The 24,175-nt window shown below is 44.2% G+C and overlaps 1 protein-coding gene across 2 annotated transcripts in view; it reads right to left on the bottom strand.

Annotated features, from left to right (window-relative positions):
• The window catches only part of STK26 (serine/threonine kinase 26), a 75,100-nt gene extending 57,110 nt beyond the window's left edge, over positions 1–17,990 (bottom strand). Inside the window, exon 1 of one of the 2 annotated variants that reach the window (XM_029067372.2) lies at positions 17,547–17,990. In XM_029067372.2, coding sequence (XP_028923205.1) covers positions 17,547–17,588 — 42 coding nt within the window. In that variant the 5' untranslated portion in view covers positions 17,589–17,990. Of the gene's footprint in view, positions 1–16,823; positions 16,888–17,546 lie in introns of those variants that run through there. The other variant, XM_029067373.2, reaches the window with a different exon arrangement.
• Between the last annotated feature and the right edge of the window lie 6,185 nt (positions 17,991–24,175).

Here is a 24,175-nt window from a genome sequence, read left to right as displayed (position 1 = left end):
ATGTGTCAGGCACTGTACTGAGCACTGGGGTAGATATACAAGCTAATCAGGTTGGACACAGTCCAGGTCCCACAAGGGGCTCCCAGTCCTCATCCCCATTTTACAGATGAGGTAACTGAGGCACAGACAAGTGAAGTGACTTGCCCAAGGTCACACAGCACACAAGTGGCAAAGCCAGGATTGGAACCTAGTCAATCATATTAATTGAGTGCTTACTGTGTGCACAGCACTGTACTAAACTCTTGGGAGAATAAACCAATATAGTAGACACATTCCTTGCCCACAATGATCTTACAGTCTCGAGGTCTTCTGACTCCCAAGTTCAGGCTCTCTCCTCTAGGCCACACTGCTTCTCACACTGCAAACCAATGTTTTTGCGTTGTCGAACACTCTCTGGTTCCTTTACCATTTGCCAAAATGTGTGGTGAACACACACATCATGCCAGGCCCCAGTGTTCCTTATAATCCCTAAGCAGCAGCAAGATGAAGCATATCCAATCCTTTTCAGTTAACTCTGTCTCCGTTGCTATGGGGGTCTGCCTTGAGCACAAGCTCAGGCGAGACCAGATCCACAGCATGGCTTAGTGGAAAGTGGGCTTGGGAATCAGAGGATGTGGGCTCTAATCCTGGCTCCGCCGCTTGTCTGCTGTGTGATCTTGGGCCAGTCACTTAACTTCTCTGTGCCTCAGTTACCTCACCTGTAAAATGGGGATTAAAACTGTGAGCCCCACGTGGAACAACCTGATCACCTTCTATCTACCCCAGCGCTTAGAACAGTGCTCAGCACATAGTAAACGCTTAACAAATAGCATAATAATAATAATAATCCACTGATCCTTAGGCAAGTCCGCCAGAGAGCAAGGGTTTCTACTCTACCAGAGGTCGGTGGCAGGTGGCTTTCCTTCTGAGGGAGCAGTTAAGAGCACTGATTTATTAGAGGGAATGCTTTTACAGAGAGAAAATAGCTCAAACAAACAGAGGGATAGTCTTCTTCCTCTTCTTAAAAAGTTTTCATTCTCTTTGTTTTTATTTCAAGCATTTACAGAATGAGAAATCTCTTTCCACTTTCCACAGAGTGAAGACAATTAAAAAAAAAAACAAACAACGCCTCTTCCCTTTGAGAAAACTTATTTATACTGATAGCTTACTTCCTTATTGCTGATGAATACTGGTTTAAACAGTTCTATTCAAAACATTTTCTTTATGGATGTTGCTGTTATTATTAAAAAAGAGAACTTGGTAAAGGCCTTTGTTTTCCTTTCCTCCCCCTCCCATTGGGAGGGAGTATGCAGTAATGATGGAGAATAGAGATGACAAATGGAAAGAGGAAACTTAAGCACTTTGGTCTTGTTTTATTATATCAAATGTACTAGTTTGTACTAAATCCATAAATAATTTCTGGGCCCTTAAGGTAGGTGTTTGGTCTTTTTTTCGATAGTGAATAGAGCTGTAACTAATTAGTAAGTAAAAAGTAACAACCTAACACTTCTGTGTTGCCAAGATAATTTTGGTGGTAGAACAGGTCTTTGGTAAAAGCAGGGGAAATGTGGAGGTGGAGAGCTTAATTCATCCCCAAGGGATGGGGATTGAAACAAGGGTTGTTTCTCCTGGTAAAGATGTGTCCTTAGGGGACTGACTATGACAGTGAAATGTAACAGAAAGGACTATTAGGTTTTGAGATTTTTCAGAGAATAACATCCTGTTTACTTGGGATTACTTCAAGGTTACATCACAAGTTTTCTTTACTGCAATGTATACAGTGCCTATTAAGCATTATTATTTCTTTGGTGCTTTAACTAAGAAGAGTCAAAGAAATACTCAATTTCCTAGAATGGCAATCCCTGACACGTATGCAGAAGGCCACATGCTAGATGTGGCATGTAGATGCAACCTTTTATGGGTCAATGAAGAACGTTTAAGGAAGTCATTAGTGTTAAACTTCATTGTTCTGCTACATTTTAATATCAATTTGCCAAATGTACTGCTGTTCTTGGACAAATAACAGTAAGAATATTTATATTAAGCATGGTGTGGCCTGGTGGATAATGCCTGGACCTGGGAGTCAGAAGGACCTGGATTTTAATTCCAGTTTTGCCACTTGTCTGCTATGTGACCCCGGGGAAGCCTCCTAACTTCTCTGTGCCTTAGTTATCTCATCTGTAAAATGGGATTAAGATTGTGAGCCCCACGTGGGGCAGAGACTGTGTCCAACCTGATTTGTTTGTATCCACCATGCAATAGTATTTATTGAGCGCTTACTATGTGCAGAGCACTGAACTAAGTGCTTGGAATGTATAATTCAGCAACAGATAGAGACAATCCCTGCCCAATGACGGGCTCACAGTCTAAACGGGGGAGACAGACAGCAAAGCAAAACAGAACAAAACAAAAACAAGACAGTGTACAGGGCCTGGCACATAGTAAGCGCTTAACAAATACTACAATTATTATTGCTATCTATCATTATCAGACACTGTTATAAGCACAATCAGATTGGACACAGTCCATCCCACATTGGGCTCACAGTCTAATAAGGGGGAGGAGGATGTACTTGATCCCCATTTTACCAAAGGGAAACTAAGGCACAGAGACGATATGACTTGCCCATGGTCACACAGCAATAACTTCACCATGCATTTTGGATAGAACACTGTTGGAGAATAAGGGACCATTCTCTCAACAATATGCATCAATCTGGAGTGATGGAGGAAACAGTGTGTGTCCCATTCAAGGTGTCAGTCGTGGCTCACTTATTACAGTGTAAGTTCTTCCTTAATACAGGGGTGATCAAGAGGATAACAGTGTAACCTCAGCAACACAGGAAAAGAGAGTGAACTACCTTCAAGAGCTTTAAACTTCACCACTGGTTTCAGCTGAGAGCAAATTCTATTTGTTTTTATTTAAATTTAGTACTAGCATCCGGTGGTTGCCGCAAATGTTTCCTTCTCCTTTGCCTCCCACTCCTCCCATTGATCCTCCTGTCTTATCCCCTAACTCCACGCTACTCTTTTCCACCACCCCTGTTTCATTTGATCCATTTATAATCTTTAAAACAAAAACATCCAGGTGAAAAATGGAAGGTACTACTAAAATTAAAAACTAACCTATGTATAAAAGAAAGAGGAGACTCATACTGATTTGATTTTCTAGTTAAACAATCTGAATGGTTTGAGGCCTCTTGCTCTTTATTCAGAGAGGGGATTCCCCCCGGCCCCCCATTTAAAAAAAAAAAGGAGTACACTTGGATTCTACTAGCATCGCTTATTGGAACAAGCACGGGCTTGGGAGTCAGAGGTCACGGGTTCAAATTCCAGCTCTGCCACTTGTCAGCTGTGTGACTGTGGGCAAGTCACTTAACTTCTCTGTGCCTCAGTTCCCTCATTTTACAGTTCCCTCATCTGTAAAATGAGGATTAAGACTGTGAGCCTCATGTGGGACAACCTTATTATCCTGTATCTACCCCAGCACTTAGAATAGTGCTCTGCACATAGTAAGCGCTTAAATACCAACATTATTATTATCATGGAAACAGTAACCACCTTGTCATTTTCAGAAAGAGTGTAGCCTTCAGATCTCATCGCTTGACGTAGGTGCTGCCCACACTGTGAGGACTGGTTAAGGCCCTAGGGGAACTGTGACCCTACTGGTGTCCCCAGGACTGGTGGATGAGCACTATGGGAGCAGCCACTTACCTCTTCCTCTCAAAATTCTGGATTCTCAATGGTTCTGCCCCAAGAAAATTGGAAGTGGTGCTGCAGGAATTTTGGTGAGTGGCTCCATTTCTTCAGAGCCTTTGTTTCTCAAGGAGGTGGCCTCAGCTGGGGAGAATGCTGGGACGGCCCTGGCTGTTGCACATAGTAAGCGTTCAATAAATACGACTGAATGAATTGAATGAATGCTGCCCAAAATGCCCACCAGACAATTTCTGGGTTCTAATTCCAGCTTGGCCATTGCCCCCAGGCAGCTTCAAGGAACCTGGTCTAGTGAAAATAGCACAGGCCTGCGAGTCAGACGACCTGGGTTCTAACCCAGACTCCACCACTTGCCTTCTGTATGCCTTGGGCAAATCACTCGACTGCTCTGTCCCTCAGTCCTCATCTGGAAAATGGGGATTCAATAACTGTTCTCCCTCCTACTTATAAGGAGAGGTTGGTGTGGGGCAGGAACTGTGTCTGACCTCATTATCTTGTATCTATTATGGTGCTTAGTATAGTGTTTGGGACAGAATAAGCACTTAAATACCATAATTATCATTTCTTCCAGATTGGAGTGTATCAGGGAGCCCTGGGCAAAGAGGAGATTGCTAAGGGAGTGGCCAGGAAGAGCCTGTGAACTTTGGGGCAGCCCATAAAAACTCTACCTGTGTTTCTACTGCTCAAGGAGGAGTTACAGGCAGGGGAGAATGCCACGGGTGCCCAGGGTGGCTGCAGAAAGGAAGAGATTAATCCCAGAGAGAGAGGAAGAGGGTCCTGCTTCACAATACTTCAATACGAGAGTCAACAGAAATAGCAGTCCTGAAAAACTCACTTGAAATGCTGTCTACATAATAATTACAATAATAATAACAATGTATTTGTTAAGTGGATGCAGGTTAATCAGGTCAGACACAGTCCCTGTCCCATACGGGACTCACAGTTTAAGTGGAGGTACTGAATCCCCATTTTCAGATGAGGACACTGAAGCCACGGAAAGTTGAGTGAGTTGCCCAAGGCTACAGAGTTGGCAAGAGGCAGATCTGGGATTAGAACACAGGACCTCTGACACCCAGTCTTGTGCTCTTTGCACCAAGCCACACCTCGTCTCCACAAAGAACTGCAGGGATCCATTGACCAAGTTGCCGTTTGGGGAGATGTCCGCTGCACCTAATGTAGTCAGTGTATCCCTAAGAATGTGAGCGACTCATTATGCCTAACAAGAAGCAGCAACAGAAAGTCTAATTTTTACTAAGTGGCATTTGTGTTAGATTAGCAAATTGAGGAGGAGAGAAGGGTGGGGGGCGGGGGGGAGGAAAAGAAGGCCAACAGGAAGTGAGAGTAGAATCTAGAGAGATCGCCATCCCTGAAAAGCAACTCAAAGGGATGAAGAGTTCAGCCCTCGACAACTTCTGACTCAAACGACTATTTTCCCTCATAGCCTTCCCCTTCCACCTATCATATCCACTCGATGCTTTTGTTCTAGCAAACATCTGCCAATCTAGCTCTCTTTCCCCCTTCAAAGCTCTACTGAGAGCTCACCTCCTCCAGGAGGCCTTCCCAGACTGAGTCCCCCTTTTCCCCTGCTCCTCCTTCCCATCGCCCCTATTCCCTCCTTCCGCTCTACCCCCTTCCCCACCCCACAACACTGGTGTATATTTGTACATATTATTCTATGCATTTTATTAATGATGTGTATATATCTATAATTCTACTTATCTATTTTGGTGCTATTGATGTCTATCTACTTGTTTTGTTTTGTTGTCTGTCTCCCCCTTCTAAACTGTGAGCCCATTGTTGGGTAGGGATTATCTCTATCTGTTGCTGAATTGTACTTTCCAAATGCTTAGTGCAGTGTTGTGCACACAGTAAGCATTCAATAAATACGACTGAATGAATGAATGGAAATGAGCAGTCACACTTGGAGCCTATAATCACTGGCTCTTAGCATTTTTAAACATTTCTTCCCCCAGAATACCGGTCTCTACAATTCACCATGATGCGAGAATTTGAGAGGAAAGTCGGGGTGAATGTAATCACTAGCTTTAGTTTGAATGGGCTGGGCAAATGCTAGAAGTCTAGCTTGTCCACAAAAAATTAGATTTATCCATTTCAAATTGGTAAATTTCAAACTTATAAATACCAACTGAAACAGTGAGTGTATGGTAGTAACAGTCCAACATTCAAGCTCAGCCAGGAACCATCTGGACACAATTCATTTTTTGAGGAAAAAAAATTAAACAATTATTTGATTGGATTCTTCCCACAGAGTTCTAAGTTCTTAAAATAGCTTCCATTAAACATTTTAAAAGAAAGCATTTAACTATTAAAATTTTTCAGATGTAGCAAAAGAATGATTTATTAAGTATAAATGTGTCATTTCTGGCCCTGGGACTCCCCTAAGGTCCAAGTTGGTATAAATAGGCTCTTCTGCTTATAGCAGAGAGACACAACTCAGTGTCAACTACTTACGCAGGCTAAGGCAGGTAGGAAGAGAAAACAGAAAATAAATGACTAAATGCTCCAATAATCAAAGCCTTATTGAAGACACATCTCGTCTACGAGGCCCTCCTTGAGTAAGCCCTCCTTTCCTCGCCCTCCTTTCCTCTTCTCCTACTCCCTTCTTCACCCTGACTTGCTCCCTTTATTCATCCTCCCTCCCAGCCCCACAGCACTCATGTGCATATCTATAATTTTTTATTTATATTAATCTCTGCCTCCCTCTCTAGATGTAGGCTCGTTGTAAGCAGGGAATGCATCTGTTACATTGTACTGTCCCGAGCGCTCAGTACAGTGCTCTGCACTCAGTGAGCGCTCAATACAATTGACTGACTTAAGGGAAGCACTCTGGCCTAGTGGAAAGTTCACAGGTCTGGGAGTCCAAAGACCTGGGTGTTAATCTTAGCTCTGCCAGCTGTCCACTATGAAACTGTGTCTCAGTTTCTTCAACTGTACAATGGGGATGGGGATTCGGCCTCCTAAACTGTGAGCCCCATGTGGGACAAGGATTGGGTCCAACCTGGTTAACTTCTGTCTACCCTAGCGCTTAGAACAATGCTTGACACATAGTATGTGCTTAATAAATACCACAGATAATACGAAAGAAATACTTAAAATAACTTCTCCACCTGCCAAATGTTCTCTCCTTCACTATGATTTGTGCTCAAGCACCGCTGAGATAACATAAAAGTCTTCAGGGAAATTAAAAAAAAAAACACTAAAAAAAACCTCAAAGCTATTTTTATTACTATTATTACTACCACTATTTAGGTGAGAGTAAAATATATTATTGGTTTAGAAAATTTCTAAGGCTATATAAAAATGTAAGAATTTGAAATACTGTAAAACTTGTTAAAAAGATTAAATGTTTACTCTGAGACTACATAATTTGATGCAACTGCTATTTCCCAGCTCTGTCTGATACTGTGATCTCGAGTTAGAAAAATTTGGATATTGAGAACAGAGTTAATTCAAAAATCCATTTATTTAGGGAATTTTTACCACAGCTTTTTTCTGCCCTTCACTGCCCTATTATTCCAGGAGAAGGGGAAAGAGGAAAGAAAAGGGAAAGACAGAGAAACACAATAATTGTTGCAGACAGCCTGAGTTACCAAAATTCCTTTCAAATTCTATTGTCTAGTAACAGAACATGAAGCCATTCCACTAGAAATACATACAAACTAGTACCTTGGGTTTCTATAGCATACTTTCAAGTAGTTCAATAAAAAGAAAAAAGATCTAAACATGTAATTCCTTTTTACATCCCACACTTTTGTGCATTTCTCTTTTCTAGTTAACGACAATCCTTGAGGTTTCCAATTTTAAAAGTGGTAAGGAGCAACTTTTTGCTTTTATTTCGATTACTGTGACCTCTCAGATACCCCTAGCAAACCAAGAAGCGCTGGACAAAAACACAAAAACTGAGGAGGCAGCTTGCAAGAAAGCAACCATGTGGCCTGCCAGGGCAGCGGAGGAGAGCGAGTCCACTCAAGTTAACTGGGCCAGAAGAGAAACACTACTGCAGGCCACGTGTCCTAAAAGGGGGACTCAGCGGGCCAGCACTGCCCTGCCCATTACACAACAACTTCGTGGAAAGGGGCAGGTGTGAGGAACGGCTGACAGCGGAAATGTTCAAGCAGATGCAGAATGCAGAATGCAGCAGGGGGGACAGAGGAAGCAATTCAAGGACTCGGTGCAACGCAGCCTCTGAAGTGTCTGCAGCGTGGCAGCGGACAACTGGGACTCAATGGGGTCAAGCAAACTAGCTTGGCGTGAGGAGTGGCTCTTTTGAGCAGGGATTTCAGGAGCAGAACACATAGTCAGAATTAAATGGCACCGAGCACTGCGACAAGACTATCAGGGCAGCAGGGGCCAACCTGCATGTGGAAGTTGTATGGAAAAGGTCTACTGGTTAAAATATCAGTTACACACTCATAGAGACACACGTGCAAATGGTAAAACTTGCCGCCAATGACATCATCCATGAACAAAGAGGGCAACTAAATTGTGAGTCCTGGGTGTGAGAGGAAAGCAGTGTGGCCTTGTGGACAGAACACAGGTCTGGGAATCTGAAGAATCTGGGTTCTAATCCCAGCCCACCACTTGCCTGCTGTGTGACCTTGGGCAAATCACTTAACTTCTCTGTGCCTCCATTACTTCATCTGTAAAATGGGGACTAAGACTGTGAGCCCCATGTGGGACAGGATCTGTGCCCAACCTGATTAGCTTGTATCTACCCCAGCATTTAGTACTGCGCCTGGCAAACATTAAGCATGTAACAAATACCATTAAAAAGAGAAAAGAAAAGGGACCGTGCTTGACCTTCAATTTTCCCCCACAGCAGCCCTATACAAACAAAACCTGACTCACAAGTAATGTGCAGAATGAAGATTCAGGTAATTAGGAACACAAGAGCAACAAAAGCTTTAGGGACACAAGGTTAATAATAATACAAGGTTAAAAATAAAGAGTGAAAAGTCTTTCCTGGATTTTTTTTTTTTTTTTGCTTAAAAGGCCCCAAACTGCAGACTTTTTTTTTTTAGGTTTAACAGTTTCAACAGACCCTGGAATAATATCAGGGTCAAATCCTCTCCCCTCCTTGATTTATCAAATTATACCTAAAAATAAATGCATATATCTTTCAGCTGGTCTTATTGCTCTGGTCCGAGTAATCAATGTTGGTTGAGAATTCTGGAAATGATAAGTGTAATTAATAGAAAGTAAAATGCATAGGCAAAGGAATATGGCAATATGAGCAGTGTCACTTCAATCCAGGATTCCCTAAATGCAAGTCACCAAAAGGATGGTCAGCCCGAAAGAATAATAATGATAATAATAATAAATTGGAGTATTTGTTATGTGCTTACTATGTGCCAGGCACTGTATTAAGTGCTGGGGTCACTCTTCCTATCCCAACTGGATTACTGCATTAGCCTCCTTTCTGACTTCCCAACCTCCTGCCTCTCCCCACTTTATATTTCACTCCGTTGCCCAGATTATCTTTCTACAGAAACACTCAGAGCATGTCACTCCCCTCCTCAAAAATCTCCAGTGGTTGCCTATCCACCCCGTATCAACCAAAAACTCCTCACTGTTGGCTTTAAAGCTCTCCATCACCTTGCTCCTTCTTACCTCACCACCCTTCTCTCCTACATGCCAGCCCACACACTCTGCTCCTCTGGTGCTAACCTTCTCACTGGGCCTCCATCTCGCCCGTCTCACCGCCGACCCCTCGCCCACGTCCTAGCTCTGGCCAGGAATGCCCTCCCTCCTCAAATCCGCCACTCTTCCTAACTTCAAAGCCTTACTGAAAGGGCACCTCCTCCAAGAGGCCTTCCCAGATTAAGCCCCTTTTTCCTCAGCTCCCCATTCCGTCCGCATCAACTAGACTCATTCCCTTTGCTCTTTCCTCCCTCTCATTCATTCATTTGTATTTATTGAGCATTTACTATGTGCAGAGCATTGTACTAAGCGCTTGGAATGTACAATTCAGCAACAGTTAGAGACAATCCCTGTGCAACAACAGGCTCAAAGTCCAAACATTCCCTCCCCACAGCACTTATGTACATTATATTGATGCCTGTTTATTTGTTTTAATGTCTGTCACCCCCATCTAGACTGTAAGCCTCTTATGAGCAGGGATTATCTCTCTTTATTGCTGTACTGTTTTTTCCAAGTGCTTAGTACAGTGCTCTGCACACAGTAAGTGCTCAATAAATATGACTGAATGAATGACCTGATTATCTTGATTCTACCCCAGCCCTTACACACTACTTGAGAAATAGTAAGCCCCTAAAACTACCTTTTTAAAATTATTAATAACTATATTCACAGAGTAAATTCTCAAATATCCAAAAGGACCAGTACTATCTTATTTTAAATAACCGGTTTTGGGGGGGGGGAATCTCTGGGAGTTAGGGGATATCAGGATTGCAACTCTAATTCACAAAGGTGGAATTCAGTTAAAGAAATCATTGGATCTCACTTTAGTATTGAACAGGATTCAGACATTTCCACCTTAGCTTTGCAGCCCTAAATCACACCTGAAGGAGGACCGGAAAAAGAACAAAACCTGACCCTCATTCAGGGCAGCAGCTGAGCCAGGCCATCCCTGTGACCTCTCCTTGACCATTTCTCTGGGAATAATAATAATAATGTTGGTATTTGTTAAGCGCTTACTACATGCAGAGCACTGTTCTAAGCACTGGGGTAGATACAGGGTAATCAGGTTATCCCATGTAGGGCTCACAGTCTTCATCCCCCATTTTACAGATGAGGTAACCGAGGCACCGAGAAGTTAAGTGACTTGCCCACAGTCACATAGCTGACAAGTGACAGAGCTGGGATTCGAACCCATGACCTCTGACTCCCAAGCCTGGGCTCGTTCCACTGATATGAGATGAGTGTCTACTGTGTGCTGCAATGTTCAAAGGAAAAGCAAAAAATGGTTCTTGTCCTCAAAATTAAAAAACTATAGGGGGAGATGGGACAAAAACACAAAGAGCGTCTAGCATGACAGGATCCTGGACAAAAAAAACAAAACAATAAGAGGACAATGCAAAATATTTACATCATTTTCACAGGTAAGCATAAAAGCATGGCACTAGCTAGAGTCATGGGGAAGAGAATCAAGTTAGGGAATGCTTCAGGGAAGAAGTGTGGTTTTAGTTGTTTTGATAAAAAGACATGAATTGTCAAAGGGGCAGGACAGTATTCCAGATCAGGAGACTGAGTGAGCAAAGAGTTCACAGGCAGGAAAGTCAAGGGCAGGAGAAAGAGAGTCCAAGGCACCAATTTGGTGGGGAAGGGCAACGGGGTCATTACTCCCCCCAGAATTGAGATTATGGGCTAAAGCTAATAGCTTGATCCCCTCCCTGCACACACAGACAATTTTTTGCACTGCCCTTCCCACCTTCCCCAGTAAGAAGGGAGTCAACCAGAAACTGAACCCTGTCTGGGCTCCTAGCTGCAGCCCTTTCCCAGAACCAGCCTAGGGAGGAATTCCCACTCTCGGTCCTGCCCATTCCCATTCTAAACCAAGAATGGGCCCCAGACCCTGACTCAATGAATACTCCTCTCAGGTCCATGTACGTCCTCTTAGCTGGTGTGCATCTGAATGTCTCCCACCCTGTTCTGTGATGAGTCTACAAGTCCAAGTCCCCACCTCCGTATGAGGGCTTGTATGTCTACACGTCACTGACTTCTTGTGCACGTTTGTCCCAACAACTCAAACCCATGCGTGTGAGTGTGTACCTGCATGTTCACCTCCATGACTCTGTGTGTGTCTGACTCATTTTTTCCCTAGCCCTGCCTGCAGGGAGGCTTGCCCTGAGCTGGCTTCGATACTCAAAATGAAAAGCCGGGACCCCTGGGGTCAGTAAGCAGATAATAATAATAATTATGGTATTTGTTAAGCACCTATGTGCCGAGCACTGTTCTAAGCTCTGAGCACTGTTCTAGATCTGCTTAGCTAGAGCACAAGCAAGAGTTTAGTGAGAAACAAGGCTAATTGGGTGGGGGAAAGTAAACTGGGGGTGGGGCCTTGAAGCCTAAAATCAGGGGTGATGATCTGATAGGTGGGACTGGTAACCGTAAACCACCATAGCCGTCTAAGGAGGGGAGCGATGCTTGAGAAGATGACTCTTGCTGGTACATGTGAGACACGCTGGAATGGTGGAGAAGTTAGAGAAAGGAAAGCTTGCAGAGAAGGTTGCTACAGTGGGAGTGGAGGAAAGGGAGGCAGAATCTCCAGGATTCGGGGACATAATAATAATAATTACTGTACTTGTTAAGCACTTGCTATGTGCCAGACACTACTCTAAGTGCTGGGGTAGATACAAGGTAGTCAGGTTGAACACAGTCCTGTCCCACATAGGACTCACACTCTTAGTCCCCATTTTACAGATGATGCAACTGAGGCCCAGAGAAATGAAGTGATTTACCCAAAGTCACACAGCAGATGTGAGATGGAGCTGGGATTAGAATTCATGACCTTCTGACTCCCAGGCCTGTGCTCTATCCACTAAGCCATGCTGCTTCTCCTTGGGCTCACGGAATGCACAGAGAAAGAGGGAGGAGAGGGAAGGAGCTAAATGAAAAATTCAGTTCCCAATTGGTTGAGGTTTAAAACCTGCTTTGGATCATTAATCCACAAAATGGGTAATCTACTCATGAATAATCAAGAGTGATTTCTGTTGTTCCAGAAACAACTAGATTAATAGGCCATGGACAGGTCCCAACCTTAAGCCACCTGTAGGGATCAGGTCAAACCAGTCTCCCAAATTTTGACCCATGCAGATCTTTAAAAGCAAATATAGACAAGAGTCAGGCAAAAGGCAAAATGTTAAATAGGGAAACTGGGGAGAAAGAGCTTGGGTGAGCTGAGAACCAGGTTTGACCATGTAAGGAGGTTTGCCATATTTACCGATTGTCTCCATACATTTTCTCAAGACTAAATTAGCCTAGATATTTCTCTGCACCTTTGAGTCCAATAATCTCCCTAACCCCCCTTTTCAGAAGCGGCAGCAGGTGCCGGTGAAGAACGGTGCTGGTTGCCAAGTTGCGGAGACCCCTGTGCTAGCACAAAGGAAGTTTCCACAGGCCAGTGGGTCAGACAGAGACAGTCCAGGCAGGATGCTCCATTTACTGTCCAGCCTTAAGACAAGAGTCAAGACACAAGCATTTTGTGTTCACAGAGCTAAATTCGGCAGCCAGAGCAAGGTTATCTGAGGTAAGCACCTTTTCCGTGGGCCTATTTCCCTAAAACAATCTTCTCATGAATATTTCATTACAAAGCTATGATGTATTTTATACTCCTGAGTGTCTTATGGTCAAATAAATGTGAATGGGGGGCAGGGAAAGAAAAGTTGAACAAGGTCAGGGAAGAGAAACCATGCCTATCCCTCAGGACCTGGGTGCTTGGGCAGCCAGTTAATTAAAAAGTATACTACATACGATGAGAGTTCCTTTAAGCCCCAATACTAGCCCCAAATGTATATACTGTATCACTTTTCTCCAAGGAGCTCTGAGAATTTTACAGAACAAGGTGTTACAGACACTGGCATCTACGGATATTCCCATTTTCCAAGCAGGGAACGTCTGCTGAAGCTCACAGAATGAATCACCGACGGGAGCTATTTCAATCCTAGTAAACCTATTACCCAGAAAACCTATGCTTAGCATGTAGAAAGTTCTACACAATAAGGACTGGAAAAGTGGATTACCTTCCTAGATACAGTAATTGAAAATGGATAACACTTTTCAAAAGGATCTTCTTTAAGCCGTCTTTCCAAAAAAATACTACTCATTGTGAGCCTCTCCATTCGTTCTGGGGGATTCAAGCCCCTTACAGCAGTTTCACAAACTGGTAGTCCCAGCACAACCCTGAGCTGAACAGGAAATTAGTGGGAGGGTTGGGGGGGAGGGGAAAAGCGAGGTTTAGACTCTACTCAGAGCAAAGGACTAGAGCATCCTAAACAACAAAAGACTTCCTCAACTATCAGATTAGACTCTGAAACCTCCATAAAAAGTTTGATTGTACTAGTACTGCAAAGTATTGTACTAGGTTCCATAACCTCTGAAACTGACTGGGAATTTGAAGGGGAATCTTTATAGTCCCTTGAAAGCAAGAAGCTCATTTTTAAAAATTCTGGGGCAAAGTTCAACTTTTGTGTTTACAAAATGCTTTATAATGATGTAGCAACACCACAGGGTACTTCAGGCCAAAATATTCAGAGAAGTTGATTTTTGTAAATATAGAAAACTCAAATTCTAAACAACACTCCCAGGAAACAAACCATTGGTGAAAAAGACGGGGAAGAAATCTCACCCCTATTTAATGCATGAATTAATTTTGTGCAAAAAGTAAAATGAGTAGTGTTTAGAAACAAAGGAACGGGGGAAGTAAGAGGGGGAAAAAAAAAAAGTACTGCGGATCTGTTGAAAGATACTGAAAGTAACTCCAGTGCGCAATACCAAGGAACAGATCTAAATTTTCTTCAGGTGAGACAAATTTGAAAATAAATGACACCAAAAGTACTAACGATGAGGCAAAAATGGGGAATTGTCAAAACATGCTAAAGCTCAATCTTCTCATAACTTCCTCTTTTTTGATACACCATCTCAAAAGGTCCAGTGAAAACCAATTTTGCCAGCAAAAGATTCAAACTGTATTATACCTATATCCTTACACTCCTTAAGCTTCAAGTATTTCAACTCCACACCCAGAATCAAGAAGGCATTTTAAAATTAGACCACTTTGATTACAATTAAAAATTGATAATGGATGAGGTCACTCCCACTTTCTAATCCTTTAAAAGGCTCCCTCTTTGTTTTTTCAGTCTTGCACGCCTCAAGGAAACTAAGAAGTACTTGAAGTAATTTTCCTTTTTTCTCCCGACTCCTAACCATTTTGAAATTCCAGCATGCTATATTAGGGTCACAGAGTGAACTTTTAAAGAAAAAATGTTTGACCATCTCATCCTACAGTCTTAAATGTTAAAGCACACTGAAGGCTATTTGTTGAAACAGCAATACTGTAGTAGAAGGACATGGCAAGTATATTAGGCTTATTGGCCTAATAGAAAACAGTCCTTCAAATATTTTTCAGAATCTCGTATTTTAATATGGAAAAGAAAATCACTTCAGTAGTAAAAAATAAAACAGGCATTAGATTTAATGACCAAGCTGTGGAAACCTAATTATTATTATGTTTAATATGCATTTTTATGGTCTTTGTTAAGTGCTTACTACATACCAGGCACTGTACTAAGTGCTGGAGTAGATACAAGATAATCAGAATGTAGACTATAAGCTCGTTGTGGGCAGGGAATATATCTGTTTATTGTTGTACTCTCCCAAGTGCTTAGTATACTGCTCTGCACAGAGTAAGCACTCGATAAATACAACAATCAGGCTGGACACAGTCCCTGTGTCACATGGGGCTCACAGTCTTAATCCCCATTTTACAGTTGATGTAAATGAGGCACAGAGAGTGATTTGCCCAAGGTCACCCAGCAGACAAGTGGCAGAGCCAGAATTAAAAGCCAGGTCCTCTTGACTCCCAGGCCTGTGCTCTATCCACTAGGCTATGATGCATTCAAAAAGCAGCAGAACTGGAATCACTTCTATTATTGTCCATCATTAAAGTTTATTTTTCTGTTTTAAACTGGTGGCACAGAAATTCCTTTGTTTGAAAGTCAACCATGATGGTACACTTCAATTATAAAGTAGGTAGTTATCTTCAAGCCTATTTCTCAGTTTTAAAAAACTGACACGAGTTTAAGTTACAAAAATCTTTAACCCCAAACCCTCTTCAAAAAAATTTTTTTAAAGGGATTGTTAAAAAATTAGACAACCAGTTTATTTTGGTTGTGAAACACACCATTCGGGGGTTAATTCAAGTTGACAAGATACTAAAGCCTACTCAACTCTCTCGTTTATATTTTTATGGTATATTTAAAAGCTTCTGTATTTCACTGGCAATGTATGCATCCAAAAATATCAAAGACGTATACGGGTGCATGAACTGACTAAATGGGAAATGAGTTATGAGTGCAGAATTTCAAAAGTAGACACAGTGCCTCTATTTTAATGCTGACATGATTCTTACCTCCCATTCTAAATCAGCTTTCAGCAAAAAAAAAAAAAAAGGTGGGGGGACGGGGGCAGAGGGTGAAATGATATCAAGATTTCTTTCAGAGGAGGGATGGAGATAGGAGGAAGGGAAGGAAGGAAGTCCCTAACTATGCTACCAAAAATTACCAATAGTATTTGAGCCTTGACTATGTGCAGAACACTGTGCTAAAGAGCTTAGGTGAGTACTATACCATCAGGTAGGTAGACAATCCCTGCCCACAAGGAGCTCTGAGTCTAGCAGGGGATTATCCCGATAATTAGGATAAAAAATAATACATTACCCGTGACACAGTTTACGCGAGACTGTTTGAGCCTGAACGATTCAGGTAGATCCTCACAAGGAAACTGATCCTCACTCTGAATTCCCTTCATATTTTTAAGGATTTAATTGCTAGGGTTGAGGACAGAGAAAATTAAAGGAACTGAGATATTATTGCATACAAACTGTTTTATAAAATTAAATAAAATGAACTAAATAGAAACTAGAATCTATTCCTTCTATTTTTGCTTCAAACACTATTGACCCTACAATCTCATATTTTGTGAACTGAAACAAAATAATCCCACATAAAAATGGGAGCAGAGAGCAGGATTTGCCAGTTTCATAGAAAATAACCTATCTTATCCTAAGTCAAGATCTGAGAATTCCAGACTACCTAATTCTAATGTCAGAACAACCCAACTACCCGGTATTCACCTTAAAAAAAAAGAGTTCCAAACGAAAAATCTCCCTCACACTACAGACAGGCACTAAGAATGGGGTCTCCTGAAACCTAACCAGTAGAGGCCTAACTACTTTTCTTTTTTTAAAAAAAAGCAAATCTCTGGGCAGAGCCTAATTTCCCAGCATCCATCTCCAAGGCCTACTTCTCAGGAACCTGTTTGGGAAGTCGTACGTTAGCTACATGCCAAACCCGAATGACTTTCCTTTTATTAAGTAATGGACGAAAGAAAAAAAATTCCACTTTATGTGATCATGAATAAAACATGACTAACCTTTAAACCAAATGAAATCCACGCCATCCACCACTCCACACAGGAAATTTGGAATCTAAATCCAGAGCTCTGCAATTGCTGCCAGGGACCTGGATGCGACTAATCTCCCACTCAGATTGTGACCACCGCCACCACCAAAAAAACCAAACCCATTTTCCTCCTCCTATAACAGGCCTCCTGATTTTTATCCCCCCGGCCTATTCCGCAGTGGGAAGCAGAGTGAGGAAAACACTTCCCAAAGAAGTTATGCAAGTGTGCCTGCTTATTATGGGAAACTTCGACTTGGAATAACCCCACGGGCGCGTTCGACACACCGAGCTCTTCACGGGGCCTCAAAATGCCTTCCCGAGCCTCGGTCTGCGGAGGGACCGGAGGGAGAAAGAAAGAGAAACGGGGTGAGGGTAGGTTTCGGGACGGAACTTCCCTCTTCCTTGTCAGACAACAATTCTGGAGGAAGAGGAGGAAGAGGAGGAGAGGGTGGGGGGAGCTCCTCCGGGCCGCGCCAGGTGGGGCGATGGGCTGCGGGGCCTCGGCCGTCCCCGACCAGCCGGAAAGGAGTCACCTCTTTCTGCAGGAAGGGCGGCTCGGCCCGCACAACCGGGGGGAGGGGAAGGGTCGGGAGGAAGGGAGGGAGGGCAAAAGCCGCTTTCTGCCCCTCGTCCCTCCGCCGGCCCGGGGGTCGGGCCTCGCAGGTGCCGGAGGCCGCGGCCTGGGCCTGCTCACCTGCATCCCGGGCACTTGCACCGCCACCGGCGAGTGGGCCATGGCGGCGGCAGGGCAGCGACGACTCCTCTTCTTCTTTCTCCTCCTCCGGTGGTGGCAGTGGTGGCGGCGACTCTTCCGGCAGGTCCGGGCCGGTCCTTCTCCTCCTCCTCCTCCTCCCGTCCCTCCTGCTGCCCCCGCGGTAGGGCCCGGGCCGTCCCCGGCGGTCGTTTTCGGGCCCTGGAAGGGCCAAACGGAGCGGCGGCTCCGGGAACCCGCGGCGCGCTCCTCCCCGCCCCGGCTCTTGCCGCCGACTGAGGCTCGTCCCCCCGGGGGTGTCCTCCGCCCGGTGCGGCCCGGCCTGACGTACGCTCGGCTTCGGAAGCAGGCGCCGCCGGCTGGGCCCGGGGATGCTGTTGGGGGGCGGGCCCGGAGGCGGGGCTCGCAGGCCCGGGGGCGGGTCCGGACGAGGGGCTGGGGGCCTAGCGGAGCCACAGCCCGCCGCCTTGGCCGCTTAAGAGGCCGGGCCACCGTGGGCGAGGACGAGGGCAGGCGACGGGGACTCGTGGGCGGGGCCGGAGCGCCGCGGTCGGGTTGGCGGCGTTGGTCAGGTCCTGACGGGCGCCATATTTATGGGGCGGCTCCACTCTCGGAGCCGGGCCGAGGTGGCGGTTAGCTGAGGCCTTCGTCGCCTTGCCTCAGTCCGTCTCCGCGAATCCCACCCTTGCCCTTAATACTGCCCCGCACTTGGGCTTCTCCCCTCGTCGCCTCAGTGTGGGATCCGCCCCCGAAGCGCCAGCAGGAAACCCCCCGGCTCCGGCCCGAGGTGCCGCTCCTATGGGCGCCACTGGTGGTAAAATGGCTGGACGTGCGAAGGGGTGAAAGAGGGTGGGAAGCCGGGGCCACCCCGGGAAGATGAATGGGGAACTGCACGCTGGGGTTTGGGGGGTCTAAAGTGACAGCAGGTCAACGTGAGAAGCGGGGTGGTTCAGTGGAAAGAGCCTGGGCTTGGGAGTCAGGGGTCAGGGGTTCGAATGCCGGCTCTGCCACTTGTCAGCTGTGTGCCTGTGGGCAAGTCACTTCACTGGGCCTCAGTCACCTTATATGTAAAATGGAGATTAATAATAAGGTTGGTGTTTAAGTGCTTACTATGTGCAGAGCACTGTTCTAAGCGCTGGGGGAGATACCGGGTAATCAGGTTGTTCCATGTGGAGCTCACAGTTAATCCCCATTTTACAGATGAGGGAGCTGAGGCACAGAGAAGTGAAGTGACTTGCCCACAGTCACACAGCTGACAAGTGGCAGAGCCTAGATTTGAAGCCATGACCTATGACTCCAAAGCCCGGGCTCTTTCCACTGAGCTGTGAGCCTCATGTGGGACAACCTGATTACCCTGTATCTACCCCAGTGCTTAGAACAGTGCTCTGCACATTGTAAGTGCTTAATACTAACATTATTATTATTATTATCAGGTGTTCTCTGCTTAGGGTCATCCTCAAAGAATGATGGAGATGGGTCTAGGGTTTCTAGGTCTAAGTTGACATCAGGTGTTCACCGCTTTAGTGTCAACCTCGAAGAACGGTGGAGATGTCTAGGATTCTTGTTTGGGAGAAGAGAAGCAGTGTGGCTCAATGGACAGGGCTTGGGAGTCAGAGGTTGTGGGTTCAAATCCACACTCTGCCACTTGCCTGCTCTGTGACTTTGGATAAGTCACTTAACTTCTCTGTGCCTCAGTTACCTCATCTGTAAAATGGGGATTATGACTCTGAGCCTGATTACCTTGTATCCCCCCTACTGCTTAGAACAGGATTTGGCACATAGTAAGCACTTAACAAATACCATCATCAGGTAGTATTGAGGGCAGCAACACCTACTCACCTCATTTAGAAAGAGCGTGGCCTGGTGGATAGATCACGGGCCTGGGAGTCAGAAGGACCTGGGTTCTGATTCCTCCTCTGCCTCTTGCCTGCTGGGTGACCCTGGGCAAGTCTCTTCATGTCTCTGTGCCACAATTCCTTCATCTGAAAAATGGGGATTGAGAGTGTGAGCCTGTTGTGGGACAGGGGCTCTGTCCAGTCCGAATATGTCATTCCTTCAATCGTATTTATTGAGCACTTACTGTGTGCAGAGCACTGTACTAAACACTTGGAAAGTACAATACAACAATAAATAATGATGGTATTTGTTAAGCGCTTACTATGTGCGAAGCACTGTTCTAAGCGCTGGGGAGATACAGGGTGATCAGGTTGTCCCATGTGGGGCTCACAGTCTTTATCCCCATTTTACAGATGAGGTAACTGATTCCGAGAGAAGTAAAGTGACCTGCCCAAAGTCACACAGCTGACAAGTGGTCGAGCCGGAATTAGAACCCATGACCTCTGACTCCCAAGCCCATGCTCTTTCCACTGAGCCACGCCGGACAATCCCTGCCCACAGAGGGCTTACAGTTTGGCGGCGGGGTGTGGAGACAGACATCAAAACAAGTAAACAGGCATTAGTATAAATAAATAGAATTATATACATAAGTGCTGTGGGGTGGGGGGAAGAGCAAAGGAAGTGAGTCAAGGTACACTCACGCCCTCGGTGAACTCATTCCCTCTCACGGCTTCAACTATCATCTCTATGCAGGTGACACACAGATCTACATCTCTGCCCCTGTCCTCTCCCCTTCCCTTCAGGCTCGTATCTCCTCCGGCCTCCAAGATGTCTCTACCTGGATGTCTGCCCGCCACCTAAAACTCAACTTGTCCAAAACTGAGCTCCTCATCTTCCCTCCCAAGCCCTGTCCTCTTCCTGACTTCCCTATCACTGTGGATGGTACGACCATCCTTCCCGTCTCTCGGGCCCGCAACCTTGGTGTCATCTTTGACTTGGCTCTCTCGTTCACCCCACACATCCAATCTGTCACCAAAACCTGCCGGTCTCACCTCTATAATACCGCCAAGATCTGCCCTTTCCTCTCCACCCAAATGGCTATCTTACTGTTACGGGTTCTCATAATATCCCGGCTGGATTATTGTGTCAGCCTTCTCTCTGATCTCCCTTCCTCCCCTCTGTCTCCCCACTCCAGTCTATTCTTCACTCCGCTACCCGGCTCATCTTCCTGCAGAAACGCTCTGGGCATGTCACTCCCCTTCTTAAAAACCTCCAGTGGTTGCCTATCAACCTCTGCACGAAACAAAAACTTCTCACTCTAGGCTTCAAGGCTCTCCATCACCTTGCTCCCTCCCACCTCTCCTCCCTTCTCTCTTTTGACTGCCCACCCGGCACGCTCCGCTCCTCTGCCGCCCACCTCCTCACCATCCCCCGTTCTCGCCTATCCCGGCGTCGACCCCTATGCCACGTCCTCCCGCGGTCCTGGAACACCCTCCCTCCTTACCTCCACCAAACTAATTCTCTCCCCCTCTTCAAAACCCTAGTTAGAGCTCACCTCCTCCAAGAGGCCTTCCCAGACTGAGCTCCCCTTTTCCCTCTGCTCCCGCTCTACTCCCCCCTTCACCTCTCCTCAGCTAAGCCCTCTTTTCCCCCCTTTCCCTCTGCTCCTCCCCCTCTCCCTTCCCCTCCCCTTGGCACTGTACTGTCTGCTCAACTTTATATATTTTCATTATCCTATTTATTTTGTTAATGAGATGTATATCACCTTGATTCTATTTATTTGCTATTGTTTTAATGAGCTGTTCACCCCCTTGATTCTATTTATTGCCATTGTTCTTGTCTGTCTCCCCCAATTAGACTGTAAGCCCGTCAAAGGGCAAGGACTGTATCTGTTACCGATTTGTACATTCCAAACGCTTAGTACAGTGCTCTGCACATAGTAAGCGCTCAATAAATACTATTGAATGAATGAATGTCAAAAGGAAGGGGGAGCTGAGGGAAAGGGGTTGTCTGGTAAGGCCTCTTGGAGGAGGTGCCCCTTCAGTAGGGCTTTGAAGGGAGGAAGAGTTATTGAAGGATTTGAGGAGGGAGGGAGTTCCAGGCCTGAGGTAGGATGTGGGCCCAGGGATCGACAGGGAGACAGGCGAGATGGAGGCCCAGTGGGAAGGTTAGCACCAGAGGAGCAGAATATGTGGGCTGGGATGGAGGAGAGAAGGGAGGTGAGATAAGAAAGGGCAAGGTGATGGAGAGCTTTAAAGCCATCAGTGAGGAGTTTTTGGTTGATAAGGAGGTGGCTAGGCAACCACTGGAGATTTTTGAGGAGGGGGGTGACATGCCCTGAGTGTCTCTGTAGAAAGATAATCTGGGCAGCGGAATGAAGTATAGACTGAAGTGGGGAGACAGGAGGTTGGGAGGTCAGAAAGGAGACTGATGCAGTAATTCAGTTGGAATAGGATGAGTGACCCCAGCACTTAATACAGTGCCTGGCACATAGTAAGCACATAACAAATACCCCAATTTATTATTATTATTATTATTATTCTTTAGGGCTGACCAGCCTTTTGATGACTAGCATTTAGGGAATCCTGGATTTAAGTGATGCTGCTCGTATTGTTATATTACTTTGCTTATGCATTTGACTTTATATCAATTACTTATTTTTCCAGAATTCTCAACCAACATTGATTACTCGAGCCCAAGCAGTAAAACCAGCTAAAAGATATGTGCATTTATTTTTAGGTATAATTTGATAAATCAAGGAGGAGAGAGGATTTGACCCCAATATTATTCCATAACCCCAGGGTCTGTTGAGATTGTTAAACCTAAAAAGGAAGTCTGCAGTTCGGGGCCTTTTAAGCAAAAAATAAATAAATAAATAAATAAATCCAGGAAAGACTTTTCACTCTTTATTTTAAACCTTGTATTATTTTTAACCTTGTATCCATAAAGCTTTTGTTGCTCTTGTGTTCCTAATTACCTGAATCTTCATTCTACACATTTCTTGTGAGTCAGATTTTGTTTGTATAGGGCTGCTGTGGTGGGGAATTGAAGGTACAAAATGCTGGCTCAGATGCCTCTATTATGAAACTCTTGAAATTGAAGCTTTGTAAGTACAAAAAGAGAGACAGACATTTAGCTGTCAGACTGAAATAATCTGGGGCAGGAATAAAATGAAAAATACTTTTCCTTAGAAGTACTTAATATTTACAGTATACTGAGCTTTGCATAAAACATCACAAAAAAATAGGTGGGGCAGTTATATTCTAGTTATTTTTATTTTTTCAAATCTTAACCATTTCACAGTTTATTTGAAATGTTGATTTTTTTAACCCAAGATTTAGAGTCTGGTCATAGTACTTATTAAAATCATTTTAGGTGGTAGGAGTATTGGTTGTCTGCATAGTTACATTTTTGTGCTTGACCATTACAGCTAAACTAAGCTTGCATTTCTGTCAAAAGTATGATAAATGTCTTTGGGATTTGCTCTCAACCTTTCAATCATCCTAAATGCTTTGCATGGATTTGGGAAAAGGGTATTTGAACATGAAAATGACGGTGTAAAAAAATGACGAAGCACCAAGCATCCTTGTAGCTTAATGCATAATATATAACCATACATGTTAAGGTTGTGGTCCAAACTGAGTAAGCCAGAAAATTTATTGTTAGGCAGAGCAGGGAAGGGGAATGAACCCAAACTCAAAATTGGGCAGGCTCAGCCCTACATTAGAATTAAGTATGTCTCCAAAAACATGTTTTTAAATATATTTTTTAAATTTACCTCATCTTGAGCACTAGTAATTAATTGAATATAATATGTTGCTGCATTCAACTCTTTTAAAAAATCTTTAAAACATGTACTACCTGCAAAATTTTCACCACACCTACACTTGGAAGTGTTGATCCCGAGAGTTAACTAACCCCAATAAGATCAGTATTAGTGCTATGAGCTGAATTTCCCATTATTATTAAAATTCTTACTTGCCTTCAGCCTGCTTTTTTTTCTTTTTTAGGCCTGATCTAATCTCTTTCAGAATCTAGCCTGAGGGACTATGCTAATTTACCTGGCTGATATAATTAATACATTGAGCAATTGAAATTGAGGAAGAAAGCAAATCCCCTAACAAAAATATTTGAGCTGTTGTCATTTTAAAGTAGGATTTGCTTTTCCACTTGTGTTTCAACATTGTGTAATCTGAAATAAACCTTGATATGATAAACCTATTTGTTCTCTAGTTTTATTGCTGTTCTTATACAATGAATTTAGTGAAAACCTATTAAATTAATGCTAGTTCAAGGAGTTTAAATGTTTCACCACATAAAAATAATCTGCGATTGCATACAATTTATCTTTTTCTTACTTTAATATTTGAGGTTCAGCATTGCTAAATTTTCTTTATAATTTCCTGATGCCCTTGAGAGAAATCAGAGCAGCAAAGGAGGTGGGTGGGAACAGATGCTTTTTAAGCTGTTTCCTGCTTATTACTCTTCCTTGCTTAACAATGTCCTCAGTAGAAAAGTTGCATTAGGTGATGCTGAATCCAAATCTCAGTTTGTTGACCTGTCCAGTTAATTTCAGGGCCCAGCAGTTAGCAATCCCACACACTTGCATTTAGTTCTTCTATTTGACTCTAGACTGTAAATGATGTGCAGGGATTATCTCTATTGCTGTACTGTACTTTCCAAGCACTTAGTACAGTGTTCTGCACTTAGTAAGTGCTCAATAAATGATTGAATGAATGAATGACTCTTTGGAAAGGTCAACTTCCACTCTTTAA

Source organism: Ornithorhynchus anatinus, chromosome 6 (assembly GCF_004115215.2).
Source record: "Ornithorhynchus anatinus isolate Pmale09 chromosome 6, mOrnAna1.pri.v4, whole genome shotgun sequence".
Classification (NCBI taxonomy): Eukaryota; Metazoa; Chordata; class Mammalia; order Monotremata; family Ornithorhynchidae; genus Ornithorhynchus; species Ornithorhynchus anatinus.
This window is presented reverse-complemented; position numbering and strand designations above follow the sequence as displayed.